Here is a 21,554-nt window from a genome sequence, read left to right on the forward strand (position 1 = left end):
TCTCTTTCAGACTGCGATCTGTCGTTGGACCTTGCACACATTTCGCCGTTTCAGAGATCTCGAGAATACGGAGTGGGCGTGTGGCGTGGGTGACAAACTGCAATACAATATAGTTGTAGATCATTGGGAACAGCCGACGGTATTGCATGTTGGTGCAACATCATTGTACATAACATTCAAGTCAGCCGGTAGCACCTTGAGCACCTCATGCATAGCGATGCTCCAGCGTAAGGTTCGCGTTAACAGGTATCTGGCACCTGCTGCGAGTGTGACGAGTGTGACCAGGCGAGGGCATGATAGCGGCAATTTGGGAATTGTCAGCTGATATGGCGGGACACGGGGTATTTCGTCGCGAAGTTGCCTAGGTTAAGTTCTCACGGGCCAGAAAATTAGTAGAAAATGTAAGGTGGGTAGGAAATCATGAATTTGGGTGATGAGAGAGGGAGAGAGGAAGGAAGATCCACGCTGGGTGGAAGATCATATCCGCCTTGGGCATAAACGCTCCACATGAACATGTATAGATCAGATCGTAGCATTCAATTTGGTTCAATCCCATGCTTAGAAAAATATATACATCGTTTCCAAAATATCCTAGCCCAAGAATAACCCCAACCAGATATCCATACACACATTCAATCATAACATGAGCCAACAAGCCTAAATCTTATCCGAAGAGTACAAACGAATAGGCACGCCAAGATCATGCGACATCGTCAGGTTAGATAGCTTAATAGGCTCCTCTCGAGGATGAGGGTCCGCGTTTTCGAGGGTATCGAAGCGCTGCATCAGACGAACGACGGTGTAGCTTGCCTCAGTGAGAGCGTATTGTTCTAAGTGATTGATTGTTAGCCATTTGGAGTGTTCTTCGATTCCGTCCGGGAAAGGACAAGGATATGCACAACTTACGTCCAAGACAGATGCGCGGGCCGCCATTGAAAGGAAGGTATTCCCAGCCATGCTTCGCGTTTTCCTCCCAGCGCTCGGGCCGGAAGGAAGTCGCGTCCTTTACCCCGTAGATCGGTCCGGCGGTGCATAGCGTAGACGCTGTAGGCAACCATCGTGCCCTTCTTGATATAGACCGGGGATTGCTGGTCAGCGCCACCGCCGACTGGTAGGGAGGTGTCTTTTGTCGAAACGCGGAAGTTGACAGGGACGGGAGGCTGGAGACGAAGAACTGGATTGGAGTTAGTTGGATAAGTATTCACTGACAGAGTGTACCAGTATCGACCACAGCATCGACTCACCTTCATTCAACACATATCGCAGATAAGGAATATCCTTCAACTTGGTTTGAGTCATTTCCGACCGCGGGTTCTTCGCATCTCCGAACACCTCCACGATCTCGCGGCGCAGCCGGTTCCACACGTTAGGGTGACGCGAAAGGTAGAAGAACGTCGAGCTTAGCAGACTGGCCGTGGTATCGCGACCAGCCAATAGAATATTGAGCATGTTATCGCGTAGCATTTTGGGGTCATCAGTGTCGGCCGCCAGTGCTTCGAGGAAGATATACCGACCGTCGATCTTCTTTTCGGGGTCACGTTTCGACTCGAGAGCGAGATTGACATAGTGATCGACGACTTCGTGAACCTGTCGACTTGCCTCGCGGAATTCCTTGGGATTGACAACCCAGTACAGACCCTGGGCGCGACTCCGTGCAGCGAGATAATCCTGAGCGGTTCCAAACGCGTGGGCGAAACCTTGTGCGCTACCGACGGCACATTTTTCCAACACGCCTGTCTTCCCCGAGGGGAAGCATGCACCCTACCGATTCCCCAAATAGGAAGTGCGTTGCCGAGTCTAGGGTCAGCAGGAAAAATAAACGTTGGATGTCGAAACTGCTTCTGTCCTTGGGGATAAGGTCGATCAAGTTGGAGATGTGATCATCTAACATAGAAAGATCGGCGACCTGTATCTTGTGTCAATGAAGTTTGCAATCCGACATATCGGAGAGTTTACCTGGTCTCTAGTGAACTGCGGGCGTAATAATCCGCGCGCATGAGACCACCCCGCACCATCGAGAGTGAAGATGCCATCGCCCAGGAGTGGGTAGAATTGCTGGTGTCGTGTTCCAAGAGAGAAATCTTTGAATTGGGTAGCGAGAATTGCCTTGACATTTTCAGGCTCGATAGTGGTGATTAGATTGCGAGAGAGGAATGTCTGTTTGTAGGTATTTCCATAGACAGTATATTCGTTGTAGAGATGCTCGATCCAGCGCTTTTCACGAACAGCCTTGGTCAATCGGGTAAAACCTGGAATACCGAAGAAACCTGAGGAGCCCGAACGGGCAGGCTTGCAGTGTAGGGCTTTGGATTGTTTACGGTGGTGATGTAGTTGTGCGAAGTAGCGTACGACCAAGAAGGCCACAGACAGCGCACCAACCAAGGTAACTGTAGGGCTGGACAACATTTTGTCTGTATCTACATGAATTGAAAGAAAACGAGCAATTAAATATGTGAAATGGAAATTTAATTCACAGAATGCTATATGTCCATGGCCTCGGTAGAGCTCCACGTGAGAAAAGACGGGAGGGATCGCAAGCTGATACAAAAGGGGAATAGTGTCAAAGGGAGAAAATCAAAAGTCAAAATGAGTCACGATATCCGTTGAACGTTGAACGTTGAATGTTGTCAAGGTTTAACGAGTCTTGGCTTTGAAACATCCAAGCCACTCTTTCAATGCCGTTTGAAAATATCCCCGAGAAATCGCCCCAGGTACAAAGGCCGTGCGGAAATCAAAGCAGTGCTCCGCCTTCTGCATGATATAGCCGAAGATCGTATTTTCCTCCGTCTCCACATTGCACTTGGGGATCTCTGTCGTCAGAGCCACACCTTGTGGGGCTAACCGTGTGCCCGCGGCGAGGGAGACAAAGTCCGCCACGGATCAAACTGGCCGCCGCTCCAGTAAACGTTGGACGGACGAATAGACCATCCGCCGGTCTCCGCATTGGTCGCCTCGATCTGCGGGTGTTTGGGGAACAGACCCTTCTCAACAGCCTCCGGGAAGAATCTGTTGCAATATTCCTGCGCATATTCGAGTGTCTGATATTTTGACAGCAGCGAGTGAGCTCCAAAGTTGTTGGTCTGGAAGTAACCCCATTCAGTGCAGTACTGCCATGTCCAGCTGATGGTGTCTGGATCGGCGGATGGTGGCCCCAGATCGCACTCGAGCGCTTCGCTGGTTTCAAGTTTCTTGCAGTTGGTCTTCATATTCATATTCACTACCTGCGTGAAAACCGGCCACGATGCATATCGCTCCGCAACATACTTCTTCCCCGGGTCGGAGCGAATCCTTCTGGGGGCGCCGCTGCGCTAGTCTTCGGGTCGGTCTCCATGTGTTCGCAGAATGACTCCAGGCTGCCCACACCACCTCCCATACCATATGATTGGAAAAAGTTGTAAATCGTCCCGAGTGCGGCAGTGAAATCACCGTTGCTGTTCTTTTCGGCGCCTTCACCGAAGAATTCCCGCTTGATGGCTGCTGCGGCCGATTCGCTCTTGGAGAGTTGCTCGTCGATATACTCCAGTGCAGCCTTGATGTCCCTGGTGCAGTTCAAGTGTCCATATGTAACCATGCCGTCATACACCTGGTCAAAATAGACACTCATGTCGATTCGTGCTTCGACAGGGGCGGACGAAGCGAAAGAAGCGTAAATAGTATCGGGATACGATTGACGGGTAAACGCCGCTCGCATGCCAGCGTACGAGCCTCCGACCATGACCCATGGTGTTCCAGCTGGGGTCAGGTCCACATCACTGTAATCTTTGCGAGTGAATTTGGCCGCAAAGTATGGTATGTCTGCCAGAGCCTGTTTATTGTTGAGGTACTGGAGATGTTCAGGCTCCATATCCAGGCTGACGTTGTAGGGAAGAGAATCCCCATAGTACCTGGTTTTCGTTAGTTGAGCCCGGGCTTTCACTGGGGAGAGGACACAAACCGATGCTCCCAAACGATACCAATTCCACCGAACTCTTTAACCAACTGATAAAAGAACGTGCTCGAATTGCTTAGATAGGTTTGCCCCGCAGGTTCCGCGGTTGATTCGCCCACATCAAACACGAAGACCGGTCCGCCCTCCTTGTAATGCGCTTCGGTTACCCAATAGCGGTTCCGATAGTGGCCAACCGAAGAGTTGCTGTGGTCAATTGGGAGCTATAAATTTTCAGCATTCATCACCGTCTTCGACATTGGGAAGCATAGACACATACCGAAACATACTCTGCCTCAATGGTCGCATCAAGCTGGGAGTTGGTAACATCATGCACCGTGGTCTTTTGACCCAGCAGGATATCCGGATGAATTCCCAGCTCAGCGGAAAGCTTCAGATCGCGCTTGAACTGCGATGTGACAATTCCTGTAGCTGTACCGGACAGCGCAGCCAGGGTTGCAATCCCCTTAATCATAGTTGAAAAATGCATACTGAGAGTGCCTTGGGAGTCTCTCAAAACCCCAGCCTAGGACACACGGATACAGAACAGTTTTGGATTATCTCACTGCTGGGTCCCTTATGGAATATATATGGATGCATTACAGAGATAGGTAACCATTGGGAAAAATGGACTCAAAATCGGGGTACACTTATTACCCCGAGAACAATATGATAAGAACAATATGGTTGCGTTTGTGACAAGGCTGCAGTCATCTAGAACATCAAATGGACTGTGGATTCGGACCTGATAGGATGATGAGTGGACATCGTTAGGCACACCCGAGACATGACCGTCGCGTGCGGCCAGTGAGTGAATGACCGGGCGAAGTGACAGTCTTATTTCTAGGCATTTTTGGAGTTGAATGTAACCTACCTAGCACAACTTGAGCTGTATGTCTCGAATTAATTAGACTGTTACCGCATTTACCCCTCGTTTTTTACAGCTATCGAGCCTTTCCTGCGGTCAATTAATTGTGCATTGCATTAGTGAAGTGTTACTCCCTGCTAGCTCAATACTGACTATCACTTCCGGATTAGGCAGGAATGCGACAGATTCAGCGATGAAATCCTGAGATCGATGTTTGTCGAATTCGATTAATTGAGTTCCTCTTAATACTTACATAGAAACACACTTCCGCATCTGGTTTCACCTAAAAACAGGCACCACGCGATGTCCTTGTCCTATACCTGGGGGTGGATCCCGAGACCTGGTGTCAAAGGCAAGTCGATCATTGGCTATGGAGAAAAGCAACGATCAACCGGACTCCGAACAATAGCCGGAGCTTAGTATTGTTGTGAGCTAATTGTTTAATTAGCTTCGCCATTTCTCTACTGCGTATTCAATTCATGCCTTGTCTCGGGCTCTCACAATCGTGTCTGGAAACGGTAGGAGTTGTGGAATGTTGATCTGGAATGTCTACCTACGTACGGCCAGGTGGAAAGAAAGTCCTAATTTTGCGCTCATCGTAGAAATACACATGTGCCTTGAATTGACATGGAAGGTTTTATTCCACGCGCTTTTCTTCTCGGAGTTCCGGGAGCCCCGTCAACTGCCCAGGACAGGTGTCTCCTCCCCCTCTTTTCCTCTTTTCCCCCTTTAAATCATCATGTGACACGTGGGGTTGCTCTGTGGAATATACCAAGCCTACATATGTAAGTAGAGCAATAGTTGTACAATGTTGCCATGATGAATACTGCGTGGGTTTGTGGTCGATTTGTGGGGTGACTAGAGCCACGGGTATCATAATATATAGCCAAGTCGTCTAACTTAAGCTCGAGTTTAACATAACCTAAACTTCGATATTCCATGAACTATTCATTCTCGGAGACTAATACATGCTTCTATCGACTTTGTGTAAGGTTGTACAACAGCTCCTGTCTCGTAGACAATGGACACGGCGGGACGGAGTACAGGCCAGGCATATATATATCGTCTGTTATAGCCAACTATCAACCTTCGAACCCATCACTATTCGGAGAGTAATGACGACAGATAAAGCCACACTTGGAACACATTTTGAGCAAGAGAAAGAAAGACCCCCTTGCATCCCAAAAGGGAAGGTCAAACGCGGCCTCTCGGCTCGCTTTCCGCCTATATCACTTCCCATCCCATCGCTTTCCACCAGGCTTCTCGGCTATGCAAATCGGACTCGGCCCGAGCTGCGAATATTTCCCAAGGTTCTGCAGAGTCTGACGATCTGCTAGAACTAGGGACGTCAACCTTGTTCTATGAAGGGTAACTGGCGTCCAGCACTTCGGCCAAGTTTCCAACTCTATGACCTGCCATCGTATAAAGCCATGGCATCTGACATAAACAACACCCCCTCTTTCCTCATTATCGTGTCTTCCTAAATGACCGCCATCTAGTGAACCAAAAACCATGTCGCAATCATGTCGCTTGCAAGACAAAATAGCCATAGTGACTGGGTCCTCATCCGGCCTAGGACGAGCGATCGCTATCCGCTATGCCCAAGAGGGCGCGAAAGTGGTCTGCGCTGATCTGACACCAACTGCGCGATCCCAAGAAGAGGCTGATATCACGACGCACGGTCTGATTATTAGAGACGGTGGGCAGGCGACCTTCGTGCGGACGGATGTTGGCGACGCAACGCAGATGGAGGACCTGGTCCAGGTCACTGTGAAAGAGTATGGACGACTGGACATGTATGGAAGCCCGGCAAGAAGATCTCGAATAACCCATCTGACGACTCCCCTTAGTTTGGTCAACAATGCTGGCATCAGCATCGAGGCACAGACGCCTGCTGTACTCCATCTGACTGACGAGGCGACCTGGGATACAACGATGCGTGTCAACGCCAAGTCTGTGTTCCTGGGTAGTAAGTATGCTCTAACTCAAATGTTAGCGCAGGAACCTCATTCTTCCGGCGATCGGGGCTGGATCATCAATATCTCTTCCATTATGGGTATGATTGGTGGGCCGGAGAATCGTGAGTTTGACTCCTCGGCCGTTGGATCTAAGCTGATACTTGAAGTCAGCATCGTACTGTGCATCAAAGGGTGCTGTGAGTAATCTCACGAGGCAGATGGCTCTGGATTACGCGCCTGCGAACATTCATATCAATGCCATTTGTCCTGGCTGTAAGTCAGCTAATTTGATTGTCCAGATTCTCACTGACAAATGCTTAGACACACAAACGGCTATCTTCAAGGAGACAACTACTAACTTGACTCCGTGGGAAGACCTGAAAAGGCGCCATCCGCTGAAAGGACCTGGAATGCCGGAGGATATTGCCCGCATGGCTGTTGTGCTGGCAAGTGATGACGCCAGCTGGGTGACTGGAGTTTGTCTTCCGGTCGACGGCGGATATACTGCTCGTTAGGCAGTTGACCTTCTTACATATAACATCCCTTATATTATCTTGAGTCACATAAATCGGATTATCGAAGACCTTCGTCGCCAAGGACAGAGGCCATGAGCGGTCAACTACCCTTGTTTATTTAAATTCGGAGAACATAATGTAGACCGTAGGTTACAACAGCCTTGGACGAGCATCAGGGGTGCACTCTGGCTCTCTTCGTTAAGAGATAGCAGCAGCCACTCCCTCTTCCGAGAACTACGCTGATAAAAGCACCTCCATGGACCGTAATTCTAGGACTAAGCAAAGGAATGGCCCGCAATCCATCGTGTCAAAATGTCAAATGCCACATCACCGCGGTCCTGAGGAAGCTATTATAACCATTAGCATGTATTCAGATTAACATGTCTCCGAATTGTTGGACTCACTAAATGACCCGCCCCGTCAACCGTCACAAATGCAAATCGCGATGCCTCTGCCTGGCCGTCCAACTGCATACGCACCTCTTTCGCGGTACCGACCGTTTCGTTACGTCCCGCGACATTTGATGTCCAAGGAAGCAGTGGCTTCGATGTAAATTCAGCCTGTCCCTTCCAGGCAAGCGAGTTAGCCCACCGCAGGTTTCCTGCCGTGTTGCAAGCTAAGTCAAGGTTTCCTTGGTAGGCCAGGAAATGCACCCCATTAGCAAGGAGGAAAATGATATGGTCGGATGAAGATGTCATCGCTTCCGGCGTGGTCGCAAAGGCGTCAACCACGGCGCTGGACTCGAGTCCGTACTCCTTAGCCCCTTCCGGTGGCGAGAGTGCCTCCCGGACCGTAGGGGAGTTCAGATACTGCTCGATATAAGCGGCTTCTTTGTAGCATATTTCATCAATATAGCACGGGGCTGTGACTGTTGATTTCCTTGGTTAATTATATAGTGGCCCCTTGGTAGTATACTGATAGGAAGGACTCACTGTCGAACCGGTTACGGGCTCCCTTCTTGCTCTCGTCCTCGTACAAACCAATGATCCCTTTATAGCAAACGGAATACGCAGCCGTGCAGATCGCAAGGTCAGGGCTTCTGGCGCAAGTGTCATAGACTTCCATACATCGCGGCATGTTGGCAGCTATGATATCGCATCGTGTCTGGTTGAACACGGGCGTGGAAACGCCGGGATTGGTCGTGCATAGCGTCTCCCAATATCCGAAGGTGATGTCCTTGGATGACATGAAGCCATTACCTACCAGGCATGACTTAAGGTTGATCTGGGGCTCTGAAGGATATAGCTGGTTGCGAGTCACAATCTCAGCCCCGAGATAGGGGATGTATTTTCCCTAGAGGTGTCAGTAGTGCATGCAAAGTGATATGGGGCGGGGCGAGTCTTACTGCATAAGATTCACCGGAGAGATGGAAATCTGAGGAGCGTTTGTGGGGGAAAATCTCAGATACGAAAATTTGGAGAAAACGGTGCATGTCAACCGCGGCCTCTTGGGAATCGCGCGCGACCTCGAACCCCTCATCAATATACGACCAGCCCACATCGGCTGGCTGGTCCACGAAAAGTAATGAGGAGTTTCGAGACCAACCCCATGCATTGTGAACGGTCCCATTCCCGTGTTCATTTATGAGACACGGCCCGTTTTCTTGGAACAGACCCATCATACTCGAGCTCCCGGGCCCACCATTCATCCACAACGTTAGTGGGTCGGCGACGGGATCATTCTGACTTTCGAAGTACCAGAAGAACAAATGCTTCGGGCCAATATCTAGCCATCCTGTGTACTGCGCGGAGCCTGCGGCACATATAGACTCATCTTGTTGTCGGATGCGTATTGAATGGGGTGAATTTGTACTTCGAAAGGTGGTAAAGTTCGCCAAGGGCTCTGGTCGGAGCACGGTCTGCGAGGCATGGCCCACGCTGATTAGGGCGGAAAGCCAAAATTTCCACATTTCGGTGATAAATGAGGTTTTTCTAGGGACAACGTGAACAATGGCAAAGCTTCTTTTATAATTGCTGTCGGTCAGTGTCACATTGAAAAGTCGGAGTTCGGAGTTCGGGCCAAGGTAATATCTGCTAGCTCTAAAAGGCTTAGAGCGTATCCCTTTTTTTCGCCAGGCATTATGCGCGTATATTGATAGCGTGTTTGAACCAATCATCCGTCAGATCTGCGAGGTTCCAGACCTAGAAATCTCCAGGGCTCTCCCAGGATGATATCGTCAGTGGATAACATTCGCCTTAGAAAAAGCAGAGTGAAGGTTCTGCCTGCGATTTTACCCACGGCCAGCACCGAGCGTGCTACGCCATAAATTGACTCGGAAACCGTGTCGCTTGTTTCGGACTCACCACTCTTCGAGCTGCCACAGTTCATAGATCGGGTTGTGGCATTTGGTGGGGGGGGGGATGACTCTATGAGAAGGCACGATGAGACATAGTCAAAGAGGAAGGACGGGGAAGGAAGCAAAAACTTAGGAAGGGTACTACCCAGGTAGTACATGCCTTGGTATTTCACTTCAGCGACAATCTTGAACTTTTACCGAGTACTCCTGAGCTGACAATAATAGTGAGCCTCCAGGGCTCTATCTCCGTCCCTTCATCCAAATGGGGTTAAGGTATTGTGGGCCATGGTAAAGTCCGGCCAATTAGCACTCGCAAAACACCAGCTGGACTCTGTTTACTAACCGGATATGGTTAGTGCGCTGTCAGCATCAGCCGCATACATAAACATTCATGGATTGGGTTCTCACGGACTTAGGCATTCGGAACGGACTAAATAAATTAGATATATATAATCGAGGTTTTCTCGCTCTTAGTTTCAAGTTCAACCATCAATTCCAACGATTTCCAAAATGCATCTTATTCTCACAGGGGCAACCGGGCTAGTCGGGTCTTCAGTGCTCGACGCCATGCTCAGAAACACAGCAGTCTCCAAGATCTCGATCCTAAGCCGAAGCCCCGTGCGAATGGCAGAAGATGCGAAAGATCCACGTGTGCGCGTCATCTCCCACACAGACTTTGAATCATACAAGCCAGAACTGCTCGATCAATTGAAAGATGCAGATGGATGTGTTTGGGCCCTAGGAACAAGCCAGACCAACGTCACCGAAGAGTACGAGATACCCCTCCTTTTATCTCCTTTTATTGCATGAATATCAAAACTAACGATTAACAGGCAGTATGTTAAGATAACCAAGGATTACACCCTGGCAGCTGCCAATGCGTTTTCCACAATCAAGCCATCAAACCATCCTTTCCGATTCATCCATGTATCTGGTGAAGGAGCCACCCAGACTCCTGGACGATTCTCACCAATTTTTGCGAGAGTAAAGGGCAACACTGAGAAGCTTCTTGGAACACTATCAGAGTCAAAGCCGACCTTCCGGGCCGATAGTGTGAGGCCTGCATTTGTTGATCCTGCGGCGCACGATGCCATCAAACCGTATATTCCGTCAGGTGGAGCGACTGGGATAGTCCCAAATCTTGGATTGGCTTTGCTTGCCCCGGGGATACGCTGCTTTGTGAAGTCGATGCATTCTCCAACGGAGCACCTTGGGTCATTCTTGACGGAAATGGCGATGGGACGCTATGACGCGAAATTGGAGGGCCCAGGGACATTTAGACTAGGAGGAGGTTATGTTGTTGGGAACTCTGCTATGCGGAGAATTTTGGAGCTGTGAGCGTGCAACGGAGAGTTATGTGAGGAACGGCTCGATATGGATGATATTTAATAATGCATTCTTAGAAAGACCCCAAACGACTACAAGGAATAGTATCAAAAAGGAGTTGACAAAGGCGCATAAGCGGCCGACTATTTTTAGTACAGTATATGAATTCGAGACAAGCGTGTATTAGTCTTGAACCTTAGAATGAATACATATGTATTCGCCAACTACTCCGTACGGTGAAACCAGTGAGGTCTGCCAATCAAAAGGAAACGAAAACTTCGCCCTTTATTGATATGAGGCCAGGGCGATCTTGACCCGGAAGGGAAATATTTGATAAACATGTTGATACCGCACCTACCAGCTGAGCCTATTGAGCCCCATTTCCGGCAGGAAGACGTCAACAAGCGTAACAACATGTCAAGGATTCGCGCTTGATTTGCACTCACCAACGTGATATTGTCCTTTGTTAACACAACATAGGACAGATTGCGAATTTTTTTTTTCATCCAATCAACCCTATGTTATCGCGGAGACAGGACGCACAGGATGTTGATCTCAACCTATAAAGGTGACCCAATAGATAATTCTCCTCGTCTGAATAAGAAATCTCATAAAGGAACCTCCTAATAGCTTATTTATAAAATATTGCCACTTTTGCACCCATTAGAAATATAAATAAAGAGACGAACGGCTCCTATCTTTCAACCTCACACCGCATTACATTTCTTCTACGCACGATGAAGTACTTCCAACTTGGCAGCATCCTTGCTCTATGCAGCATTGTTTTGGCAAACCCAATTCCAGATGCCTCGCCTGATATTCTCGGGTGTGGACATGAAGGACGGCCAATGAAACCGCTTGCGCTGAGCCCCGAGTGTGCCTGGTAAGACTGGTTGCCTTGCTCTGTACCAGAGCAGATATCCTCGGAGAAAGACATGTAAGTCCCGGGCTAAGTTCTTTCCTGGCGGTTTTATCTTAGGACATTAGCTTACTCTTCCGTTAACTAGCGTGCTTCCGAGCATGCCTGACCAACCTGTGCGGTCCAGCCTCCCTTCGGGGCTTGCTTTCTCTTTGGGATGAATATACTTCGGTTGGAAATGCTGGGCTGGGACTTGTTGTGATTTGTGGCTTCTGCTATTTTGACTATTTTGTAACAGCTTATTTTGTGTGATCCAATATCTCGGTGAGCTCGCACTCCTTTGTTGACTATGTGTACGATCGCTGGGATTCTTTTCAATATTGGTCTTCCTCGAGCAATCGCTAACTCCATATAGTACAATATTTGTGACCCCTTCATATCACCATGTCCTCCATTTGTAGGATCCAAGGGAAATATCCACGAAAGATTATATCGACCGAGCAAATTTCAGCGCATGTTTGCTTTGGGCTGGCTTCTGTGCACCTTTTAAGATGGTCACTATATATCCAGTCAGCCCCTTCTTTTCTTTTCTTTTTTTTTTTACCATTTGAAAGTTTTGGTGAATGCACTAAACATGTCCCAGATTAATATTCAATTTACCGTCAGTCTCGGCCTTTCGGGAGAAGGTCGTCCGCACTTCGGAAACTGGAATGATTCTTCATCGGATTAAAGTGACCGGGAAATTTACCTATTTAGGAGAAGATATTCATCCAAGCACCAAGATGTTTCAAAGCTCTGATTCTTCCTGACAGAAATCAATGGTATACGAGCGTACAGGGTAAAATCACAATGGTAAAATTCTCTAACTAACTAAAAACAACAATGGCCCGTATTTGACAATCTGGTAGGACACATAATTAGTAAGCAATTTGCATAGTCTAAAATCACATGATTCAATGGTATTGGACTCGGTAATCCAGGTAATCGGTCTGTTTTCTGACACTTCCATTAGTGCGCCCCCTGGCATTGAAACAGCCATCACCCCCACACGGAGTTATAGGGGGTCTTGGCAAGGCTAACTGTGGACGGGGAATCTCCAGAAGCTGGCTTGTGCTTATTTTTTACCTACCTTTCCGTCGAGTCGACAGACTGTCCGTTCCTGGAACGGAAATCATCCAGCTGCCAAGGAGCCAGAAACGCCACGCATTGGTGGAACTACGAGTAAATTCACGGACTATGGTGGAATGAAGCTCCAGCTCCCTATCAAATCTCCACCTCCCAACATGCAGCATGCAGCGTTTCAAATTGAGAAATAAAAGTTCTCTCCTATAATACGCTGCTTGTCTGCCCTTTATCGTGTATTCTGGACACCAGCAGTTTTCTCTATAGCGCACGTTGGACATGATGTTTTTCAAGTCCGTGGCCATTGCTTCGCTGGCCCTTTTGGCTAAGCAGGCATCCGCGGCCTTCGGGATCACGACTAGCTCTGATTCCTATGTGATCGATGCTGGCTCCTCAAACCCCCTCAAGTTTACTGTCAGCCGGTCAAGCTGTGACATTACTTCAATCAATTACTATTCAGCTGAGCTTCAATACCAGTCGACTGGGTCTCATATCGGATCGAGTCTTGGTAGCGCAACTGTGTCTGCGACTCAGAGTGGTGAGTTGAGGAACAAGATGTTTCTTGGAAAATGCCCTGATCAATATAGGCGACTACATCAAAGTGACCTGCGAGACGTCCACCTTGACACATTACTATGTTGTCCGCAAAGGGGATTCCACCATCCACATGGCGACATACACAACTGAAGGTTAGCAGTCTTCCTGCTCAAGCCTTGCTCTGTACTCATTATCATGTTCAGAACCCAGTATTGGAGAACTTCGATACATCGCGCGCCTGAATGCAGATCTGCTCCCCAATGAAGAGCCGTTCGGCGATGTTTCTACTATTGCCGGTGGTACTGTTATTGAGGGCGAGGATGTGGTAAGTTACCCCTGAAGCCTTCCGTTCTTATTGGTATTGTCAACTAATAAATGTAAGTTCTTGGTTGATGGAGAAACTCGCAGCAAGTTCTACTCTAGTCAACGGTTTATTGATGACAACATCCACTGTAAGAACACCTCTACCCTGTTTAATTACTCCTCATCATAACACAGACAGGTGTCTCTGGAAGCGCACACCGGGTCTGCATGATCCTGAATCAATACGAGACGTCCTCTGGCGGGCCTTTCCAACGGTAACCTTCTCGGTCAGCATGACTTGATCCAAGCTAATATGCACCAGCGATATCAACACCAACAATGTCGGCTCTTACACTGGCCTCTACTGGTACATGGTATGTAACATACTGAGGCTCCACTAATATCAAATAACAGCTGCTTACTCTGTACAGAACTCCGGACACGTTAAGACCGAAGACTTCCGCCAGGGCTTGCACGGCCCGTACTCGATGACCTTCAGCCGGAGCGGTACCCCCAGTTCCAAACTTGACACATCGTTCTTTGCCGACCTCGATATCAAAGGATACGTCCCCACATCTGCGAGAGGCTATGTTAAGGGGACTGCGTCCGGGGCCGACTCGGCTTTCAAATGGGTGGTTCACTGGTAGGTCCAATGAACATTACAATAGGATAAGAAAATATCTAAAACAAAGACAGGCACAACGATGCCGCACAGTACTGGACCTACGCTTCGTCTTCCGGGGATTTCACCTCCCCCGCCATGAAGCCCGGCACTTACACCATGGTATACTACCAGGGTGAATATCCCGTTGCCACCTCGGAGGTGACCGTCAGTGCCGGAAAGACCACATCGAAGAGCATCTCCGGCTCCGTGAAGACCGGAACAACAATCTTCAGGATTGGAGACTGGGACGGGACGTAAGTGCATTGATTTCAAGTCCACACAATCGTTCTAATATTGACTGCTCATAGACCAAACGGCTTCCTCAACGCGGCAAACCAGCTCCGCATGCATCCCTCCGACAGCCGCATGTCTTCCTGGTCCCCAGCCACCTACACAGTGGGCACCTCTAAAGTCTCATCTTTCCCCATGGCTCTCTTCAAATCGGTGAATTCACCTGTGACAATTAAATTTACCGCAACTTCGGATCAGACCGGAGCTGCGACGCTGAGAATTGGCACAACACTTGCCTTTGCCTCTGGCCGGCCCCAGGTTAAGGTATGTTAAAGCCACATGCGGCATCTTCCGGATATTGGCATTCATCTAACGCCCTACATAGGTCAACAGCTATTCCGGTCCCACTCCGGCTGCCCCGACTAACCTCAACTCCCGCGGTGTGACCCGCGGCGCGTACAGAGGTCTCAGGCGAGGTTTACGATGTTTCAATTCCGGCTGGAACTATCGTCGCTGGATCTAACACTGTAAGGACCTCTTGAACATAGTCAGATGATACGATGCTAATGCGGCTTAGATCACCATCAGCGTTGCTTCTGGTAGCTCTGGAGACGAATTCCTGAGCCCGAACTTTGTGAGTATCTTTCTGACCATCTCGTCCTTTCGATGGAAGCTTACCTATATCGATAGATCTTTGATTGCGTGGAGCTCTTCCAGTAAATATCCGAGGCAATAATTGTGAGTCATGGGAAGCAGAGCGGAAGAGATGTTCTCGAAGTAGCAAGAATGCGAATGACAGTCTCTTAACCAATATCACTTAACTTTCTAATACCGGTGGATGCCCCTAGAAGGTAAATAGTAACACTGAGTATCAAAGGAAATGTGGTAAATCTAGAATTACACTCTAAAATTGAAATGGCATGCGTAGAAGTGAAATCTAAATGCATATATACAACAGCCACCCCTCAAACTCTTGAATGGACCAACCTCCCCCCAACCCAGACAGCCTTCACATTCCGATCATCGCCACTCCAAACCCACTTCTGAATCTTCTCCTCCCAACTCTCTGTCCCGAACAGATCAACATTCCCCACGGGACCCGATTTCACTAGGTCCGCAGTACCGTCGCCAGGAACAAAATCCAGCGGACTCTTCTTCCCCAGCTTGACCCCACCAAGCCGGATCAACTGCACATCCCACAACATCTCCTTATCAAACCCACCAAGGTCATTCGCCATATCAACAACCGCCGCGCCACCGCGCGTAGCGAGGTAAAGACTCTCGGGAACAGACAGTTTCTCCCGTCCATCAGATCCCTTCCCATCCACGCTCCGAGGATGATCCCTCTGCCACGCAGCAGATTGACCCAATAAGCGCGAAGCAAGACAGGCTTGTCGCGCCGCCTCAAGGATACTAGGACTATATCCCCCACTAACATCCGTCCCCAGCCCAACCGTAATTCCCTCATCAAGCAGCGTCCTAACGGGACAAATCCCCGACCCCAGCGCCGAGTTCGACGCCGGACAGTGCGAGATCTTCGCTTCGCGTTCCCGGATTAGAACCCGCTCATCTGCAGAGAGATGCACGGCATGCGCGAGGATGGTGCGCGGCGTCAGGAGGTTGTACTTATCATAGACGGCGGCATAGCTGTCGGCTTCAGGGAAGAGCTCTTTAACGAGCGCGAGCTCATTAACGTTCTCCGAGATGTGCGTCTGGATATGCAGTGGGGGTGAGTAGCTTGCTGCCAGTTCGCCGAGGCTCTGTAGTGCTGGCCTTGTGCAGGAAGGCGCGAAGCGCGGTGTGACGATCGGTTTCACGAGCTTGCCTTCCGGGTCAAGGGTGTGGATGTACTCGATTGTTTGGCGGGTTGCGACAATGGAGTCTTCGGCGCTGAAGTCGCGGTAGTAGTCCACGCAGAATTTCGGGTTATCCATGCATGCGCGGCCGATGAAGGCACGTTGGCCACGGGTGTGACAGAGGGATGATAGGGCGTTTGTGGCTGGGACGTGATTTGTTGCGTAGTAGGAGGCGCACGTTGTGCCGTGAGATAAAGTGCGGGAAATTACTTGGTTGTAGATTTGCTGGGCTAGGAGGGGTGCGTCTTTGGGGCCGGTTTTGGTTTGGTGTCCTGTTTTTGGGTCTGGTGGTGACCCGAAGCGTGACTCTACTGGAAATGTGTATGTCTCTAGCCAGTCCAGAAGGGTTGATGAGCCGAAGAGGCCCACATTAGGGTATTGCGGCGCATGGATGTGAGTGTCTGGGTAAATATGTAGTTAGCATCAAGACATGGGCTTCGGGGCTTGGTTGGGGTTTAGGACGCTGAATTTAATGCATACCAATAAATCCGGGGAAGAAGAACTCGTTTTGTTCCTCACTTGCGATCACAATCTTCACTCTGATCTTCGAACCATGATCATTGGCTTGGCCCTGGGCGTCGATATCAACCCACCCATTCCGAGTCATCAACTCGGCAAACCCATTGTCGTTATTGGCTTGCCAGTCCCAGCCTTTAATGCGGCCATCAGCAGCAGAGACCCACAATGCGCCTCGGTTGCAACACAACTCAGGCTTGGAGCCCGAGTCTGGAAGAATTGATTGAATGAAAGTGCCACGGTAGACAGTAAAAGCATAGTCCATATGCGCTTCCATATCGCCAGAAATGGAGCCCATATTGCCGGTAAGATACTTAAAAGTCCAACTAGCTTGGATATCCTCAAGTTGAGGATGGATGTGTGCAGTGGTGTACACCACTCTAAAGGAACCCGATCAGAAGTATCGATATATATTATAGATAAACACGCAGATCTGTCTCCACAGTGGAAACAAGGAAATAAAACGATCGAAAGATCAACCCGAGACCAACGAGCACGGAAAGAGGGTCAGACACACGCTCATTTATCTTCTCGTTGCTTCTTCTCGCTACCTGTTGCCAAGCGAGGGGCATTAGATAGGGAATATCACCCGGAAAAGAGTGGGTCCTAAGCTGCGGAGAATTTCAGGCTCGTTCCTGCTTGACTCGAATGTTCTGAAGGTTCTTTCGGGCAGCCGAGGCCTGGATTGACGGGGTGGGGTGCGTTGAAGTAGGTTCGTTGGATGATTAGGGCCACGGCGATTATTGGGGAGGGCGGGGGTCGGCTGTCTCCGATGGTGATACATAGGAGATACGGTATTTGGAGCGGGTGAGTTCTCCCCGATAATGTAATTTACAACCATATGGTTATGTGTGGTAAAGTGGCTCTGATAAGCGTAATAAATATTGTTACTTTTACACTTTGGATATTGTTTTGAACTGGAATCGAATGGAATGTCTAGAACACTTTTGATTCTTTGAATATTATTCTTGGGATGCATGGACGCTGGATGATTATGTTGAATCAACCCAGCCCTCATAAGGACGTAGTCTGCAGGTAGTCTTTTCCTACCGTCATCAAAAATAAGAAATATGTTGAATGTATACACAGAGAAGAGGTGAGCAATAGAAGGATGATCCCTCATATAAATAAAAAAAAGAAATCAACGCGGCATGGGTATCATAGATCTCTTTCTAGATCTGTCTCTATTCGCTGTCCTCGACAGGCCCGCAAGTGCAGAACAAGTTTTGGTCACCAAAGGCATCATCGACACGGGTCACGGTAGGCCAGAACTTCTTCTCCAAAAGCAAGGGCAACGGGTAAGCAGCCTGCTCACGGGTGTAAGGGCGGTCCCACTCAGCGACGAGCAGATCGCGCTGAGTGTGCGGGGACATCTTAAGCACGTTACCCTCGCGAGGCTGGGCACCTGACTCGACCTCGCTGATCTCCTTGCGGATGGAAATCAAGGCATCGCAGAAGCGATCCAGCTCAGCCTTGTTCTCGGACTCGGTGGGCTCGATCATGAGGGTGTTGGCGACGGGCCAGGACATGGTCGGGGCGTGGAAGCCATAGTCCTGGAGACGCTTGGCGATATCGATGGCCTCGACACCGCAGGTATCCTTGAACGCGCGCACGTCCAGGATGAACTCGTGTGCACAGCGGCCGTGGTCGTTGGTGTACAGGATCGAGTAGTAGGGCTTCAGGCGAGAGAGGATGTAGTTGGCGTTGAGCAGGGTGATCTTGGTGGCGTGGGTCAAACCGCGGTCGCCCATCATGTTAATGTAGTTGAAAGTGATGGGCAAGATGCTGGCACTTCCCCAGGGAGCAGCGGAGATGGGAGGGGAGGAGGTGTCACCACGCTTCGACTGCAGGTACTCGCTGGTGGGGTGCGAGGGAAGGAAGGGACGCAGGTGCTCGCCGACACCAATGGGTCCGACACCGGGGCCACCGCCACCGTGGGGGATACAGAAGGTCTTGTGAAGGTTCAAGTGGCACACGTCGGCACCGATCTCACCAGGAGAGCAGAGACCGATTTGGGCGTTCATGTTGGCACCGTCCATGTAGACCTGGCCACCGTGCTGGTGCACCAAGCGGCAGGCCTCCTTGGCACCGGGCTCGAACACACCGAAGGTGCTGGGGTAGGTGATCATGAACGCAGCCAACTCGTCCTTGTGCTTCTCGCACTTAGCCTTGAGGTCCTCGAGATCGAGGTTACCGGTCTTGGTGTCACACTTGACAGTCACAACGCGCATACCAGCCATGGCGGCACTAGCCGGGTTGGTACCGTGAGCAGAGACAGGGATCAAGCACAGGTTGCGTTTGGCATCGCCCTTCGCCTCAAAGTACTTCTTGATAACACGAAGACCGGCAAACTCTCCCTGGGCACCCGAATTGGGCTGCACAGTAACCTCGGCCATGCCAGTGATATCAGCCAGCTGCTGCTCCAGATCGTCAATCATCTTCGTGTAACCCTTCGCCTGGTCGGCAGGCATGAAGGGGTGAATCTTGGAGAACTCGGGCCAGGAGACGGGGATCATTTCCGTGGTAGCGTTGAGCTTCATAGTGCAGGATCCGAGGGGAATCATGGAGTGAGCAAGGGAAAGATCCTTCGATTCAAGGTGGTGGATGTAGCGGAGCATCTCGGTCTCGGAGTGGTAGGTGTTGAAGACAGGGTGAGTCAGGTAGGAGGAGGTACGCTCAAGGCTGGCGGGGACAGTGGTGAGGCCAAGAGTGCCATCAACCTCGACCGGAGAGGCAGACTTATGAGCCGCAAAAACATCCAAAATTCCCTTCACCTCATCCCGGCCAACAGTCTCGTCCAGAGAGAGACCGACCTTGTTTCCGCCCAGACGGCGGAGGAAGACAGAGGCAGCGCGAGCCTCGGCCATGATAGCATCAGCCTCTGCAGCACTGGGCAGTTCAATGGCCAGAGTGTCAAACACAGCGCCGCCATCAGCGCTGTTGGAGCGGACCGGGACATTGTAGCCCAGGCTGACAAGCTTCTCGCGCAGGAGTGACGTCATGGACATGATACGCTGGGCAATGGACTTGAGGCCAACAGGGCCGTGGTAGATAGCATACATGGCAGTCATGTTAGCAAGCAAAGCTTGAGCAGTGCAAATGTTGCTGGTGGCCTTCTCGCGGCGAATGTGCTGCTCGCGAGTTTGCAGAGCCAGGCGCAGAGCCCGGTTACCGAGACGGTCCTTAGACACACCAACGACACGACCAGGCACCTTGCGCTTGTACTTGTCGGCACAAGCAAAGAATGCGGCATGGGGGGCCACCGAAGCCCATGGGAACACCCAGACGCTGGGCACTTCCGAAGGCAATATCAGCGCCAAATTCACCGGGGGCCTTCAGAACGGTCAAAGCCAGCAGGTCAGTGGCTACACTGAAAGTACCACCCTGGCCGTGGATGGAGTCACCCAGAGCCTGGAAGTCGTAGATACCTCCCTCGGTATCGGGGTACTGGGCAAGGACACCGATCAGGTGGTCCTTCTGGTCCTTGACGAGCTTGAAGTCATCGGCCAAGATATCTCCGATCACGAGGTTGATTCCGAATCCTTCGGCGCGGGACTTCATGACAGCAATAGTCTGGGGGTGGCAGAGGTGAGACACAACGAAGGATTTGTCGGCCCTCTTCTGCTTGGAAGCAGGCATAGTGGCGAAGGACATGGTCATGGCCTCGGCGGCGGCGGTGGCCTCATCCAAAACTGAGGCGTTGGCGAATGGCATACCGGTCAGATCGGCTGTCAGGGTCTGGAAGTTCAGCAGAGACTCCAGACGGCCCTGACTGATCTCGGGTTGGTAGGGCGTATAGCTGGTGTACCAGGCAGGGTTCTCGAGCACATTGCGCTGGATAACCGGGGGCACAATGGTTGGGTAGTAACCGGTTCCAATATAAGTGTTGCCGGAGATATCAATCTGCTTCCGGTAGGTGTCGAGCAGCTTGAGCATATCGGTTTCGCCCAAACCACCCTGCACACTAGACCGGTACAGGCTGATATCGGCGTGGGGCTCGGAGACTTTGAGGTCCTTCTTGGAGAGAATGTCCTCAGGCAGAACCTGCTTCACAAAGTCATCCAAGGATGCCACCGGCGGGTCGAGCACGGCGAGCATCTCTGCCGCGGCGTCCGGGGGAGGGGCCAATGTGGCGGCGGGGGAAGGTATCGAGAGGCTGGAAGATATCCTGGGGGTGGGGATCTCCATGGTCGGAGATGGAGCTAGTATAGACACCACGACGGGTCGCGGGCTGAGAGGTATGCACTGCTCTCCGAGTGTTCAATGGTGACAATGGAGCTCGGGTAATTGAGGGCACGCGAACACGCGACCGCAGAGCAAGTTGGCGGGCGCCGCGAAGGGCGAACAATGATGCCGCCATACTGAGACCGGAGGATAATGACGGCTTTAGAGGAAAGCACTCACCACATCCACAAGTAAATCAGTAAATCAAAGTGAGGATGAAGAAGAAGAACAAAAGTGCCAGACCTATAGAAATTAATATTTATTGCCCACACCTCTTGCCTTTTCCCTGTCCGATCGTCCGATGACGGAGAACATGTCGGGAAACTTAGACCGATAAGAAATTATAAGAACCTC

General features: G+C 50.4%; 8 protein-coding genes across 8 annotated transcripts; 3 read left to right on the top strand and 5 right to left on the bottom strand.

The window, feature by feature from the left end:
- Window positions 1-657: 657 nt before the first annotated feature.
- Window positions 658-2,406, bottom strand: N7519_001749 (cytochrome P450; the record flags this gene model as incomplete). The annotated part of the gene is made up of 5 exons (XM_057288527.1): window positions 658-805; window positions 907-1,174; window positions 1,245-1,705; window positions 1,761-1,906; window positions 1,957-2,406. 5 exons carry the CDS (start codon window positions 2,404-2,406, stop codon window positions 658-660), a joined length of 1,473 nt encoding a protein of 490 aa, XP_057149729.1.
- A 431-nt stretch (window positions 2,407-2,837) lies between these two features.
- N7519_001750 (putative serine peptidase, family S28) lies at window positions 2,838-4,415 on the bottom strand (the record flags this gene model as incomplete). Its single annotated transcript, XM_057288528.1, has 4 exons — window positions 2,838-3,217; window positions 3,265-3,884; window positions 3,935-4,149; window positions 4,206-4,415. The coding sequence occupies 4 exons, from the start codon at window positions 4,413-4,415 to the stop codon at window positions 2,838-2,840; spliced, it is 1,425 nt and encodes a 474-aa protein (XP_057149730.1).
- A 1,890-nt stretch (window positions 4,416-6,305) lies between these two features.
- On the top strand, window positions 6,306-7,266 carry N7519_001751 (SDR family NAD(P)-dependent oxidoreductase; the record flags this gene model as incomplete). The annotated part of the gene is made up of 4 exons (XM_057288529.1): window positions 6,306-6,589; window positions 6,644-6,873; window positions 6,923-7,024; window positions 7,073-7,266. 4 exons carry the CDS (start codon window positions 6,306-6,308, stop codon window positions 7,264-7,266), a joined length of 810 nt encoding a protein of 269 aa, XP_057149731.1.
- Window positions 7,267-7,541: 275 nt separating this feature from the next.
- Window positions 7,542-9,175, bottom strand: cp8 (putative carboxypeptidase Y; the record flags this gene model as incomplete). Its single annotated transcript, XM_057288530.1, has 4 exons — window positions 7,542-7,613; window positions 7,671-8,134; window positions 8,199-8,559; window positions 8,612-9,175. The coding sequence occupies 4 exons, from the start codon at window positions 9,173-9,175 to the stop codon at window positions 7,542-7,544; spliced, it is 1,461 nt and encodes a 486-aa protein (XP_057149732.1).
- Window positions 9,176-10,072: 897 nt separating this feature from the next.
- Window positions 10,073-10,993, top strand: N7519_001753 (putative nucleoside-diphosphate-sugar epimerases; the record flags this gene model as incomplete). The annotated part of the gene is made up of 3 exons (XM_057288531.1): window positions 10,073-10,332; window positions 10,396-10,896; window positions 10,966-10,993. 3 exons carry the CDS (start codon window positions 10,073-10,075, stop codon window positions 10,991-10,993), a joined length of 789 nt encoding a protein of 262 aa, XP_057149733.1.
- A 2,155-nt stretch (window positions 10,994-13,148) lies between these two features.
- Window positions 13,149-15,127, top strand: rglA (putative rhamnogalacturonase B; the record flags this gene model as incomplete). The annotated part of the gene is made up of 9 exons (XM_057288532.1): window positions 13,149-13,407; window positions 13,457-13,558; window positions 13,610-13,731; window positions 13,905-13,984; window positions 14,032-14,083; window positions 14,141-14,352; window positions 14,406-14,627; window positions 14,682-14,928; window positions 14,990-15,127. 9 exons carry the CDS (start codon window positions 13,149-13,151, stop codon window positions 15,125-15,127), a joined length of 1,434 nt encoding a protein of 477 aa, XP_057149734.1.
- Window positions 15,128-15,569: 442 nt separating this feature from the next.
- N7519_001755 (uncharacterized protein) lies at window positions 15,570-17,274 on the bottom strand (the record flags this gene model as incomplete). Its single annotated transcript, XM_057288533.1, has 2 exons — window positions 15,570-16,861; window positions 16,941-17,274. The coding sequence occupies 2 exons, from the start codon at window positions 17,272-17,274 to the stop codon at window positions 15,570-15,572; spliced, it is 1,626 nt and encodes a 541-aa protein (XP_057149735.1).
- An 886-nt stretch (window positions 17,275-18,160) lies between these two features.
- Window positions 18,161-21,164, bottom strand: N7519_001756 (glycine decarboxylase subunit P; the record flags this gene model as incomplete). Its single annotated transcript, XM_057288534.1, has 2 exons — window positions 18,161-20,200; window positions 20,256-21,164. The coding sequence occupies 2 exons, from the start codon at window positions 21,162-21,164 to the stop codon at window positions 18,161-18,163; spliced, it is 2,949 nt and encodes a 982-aa protein (XP_057149736.1).
- Window positions 21,165-21,554: the final 390 nt, after the last annotated feature.

The sequence above is a fragment of the Penicillium mononematosum genome (genome assembly GCF_028829835.1).
Source record: "Penicillium mononematosum strain IBT 11891 chromosome Unknown utg000002l:1.0-8112719.0:1.0-8118358.0, whole genome shotgun sequence".
Taxonomy (NCBI): Eukaryota; Fungi; Ascomycota; class Eurotiomycetes; order Eurotiales; family Aspergillaceae; genus Penicillium; species Penicillium mononematosum.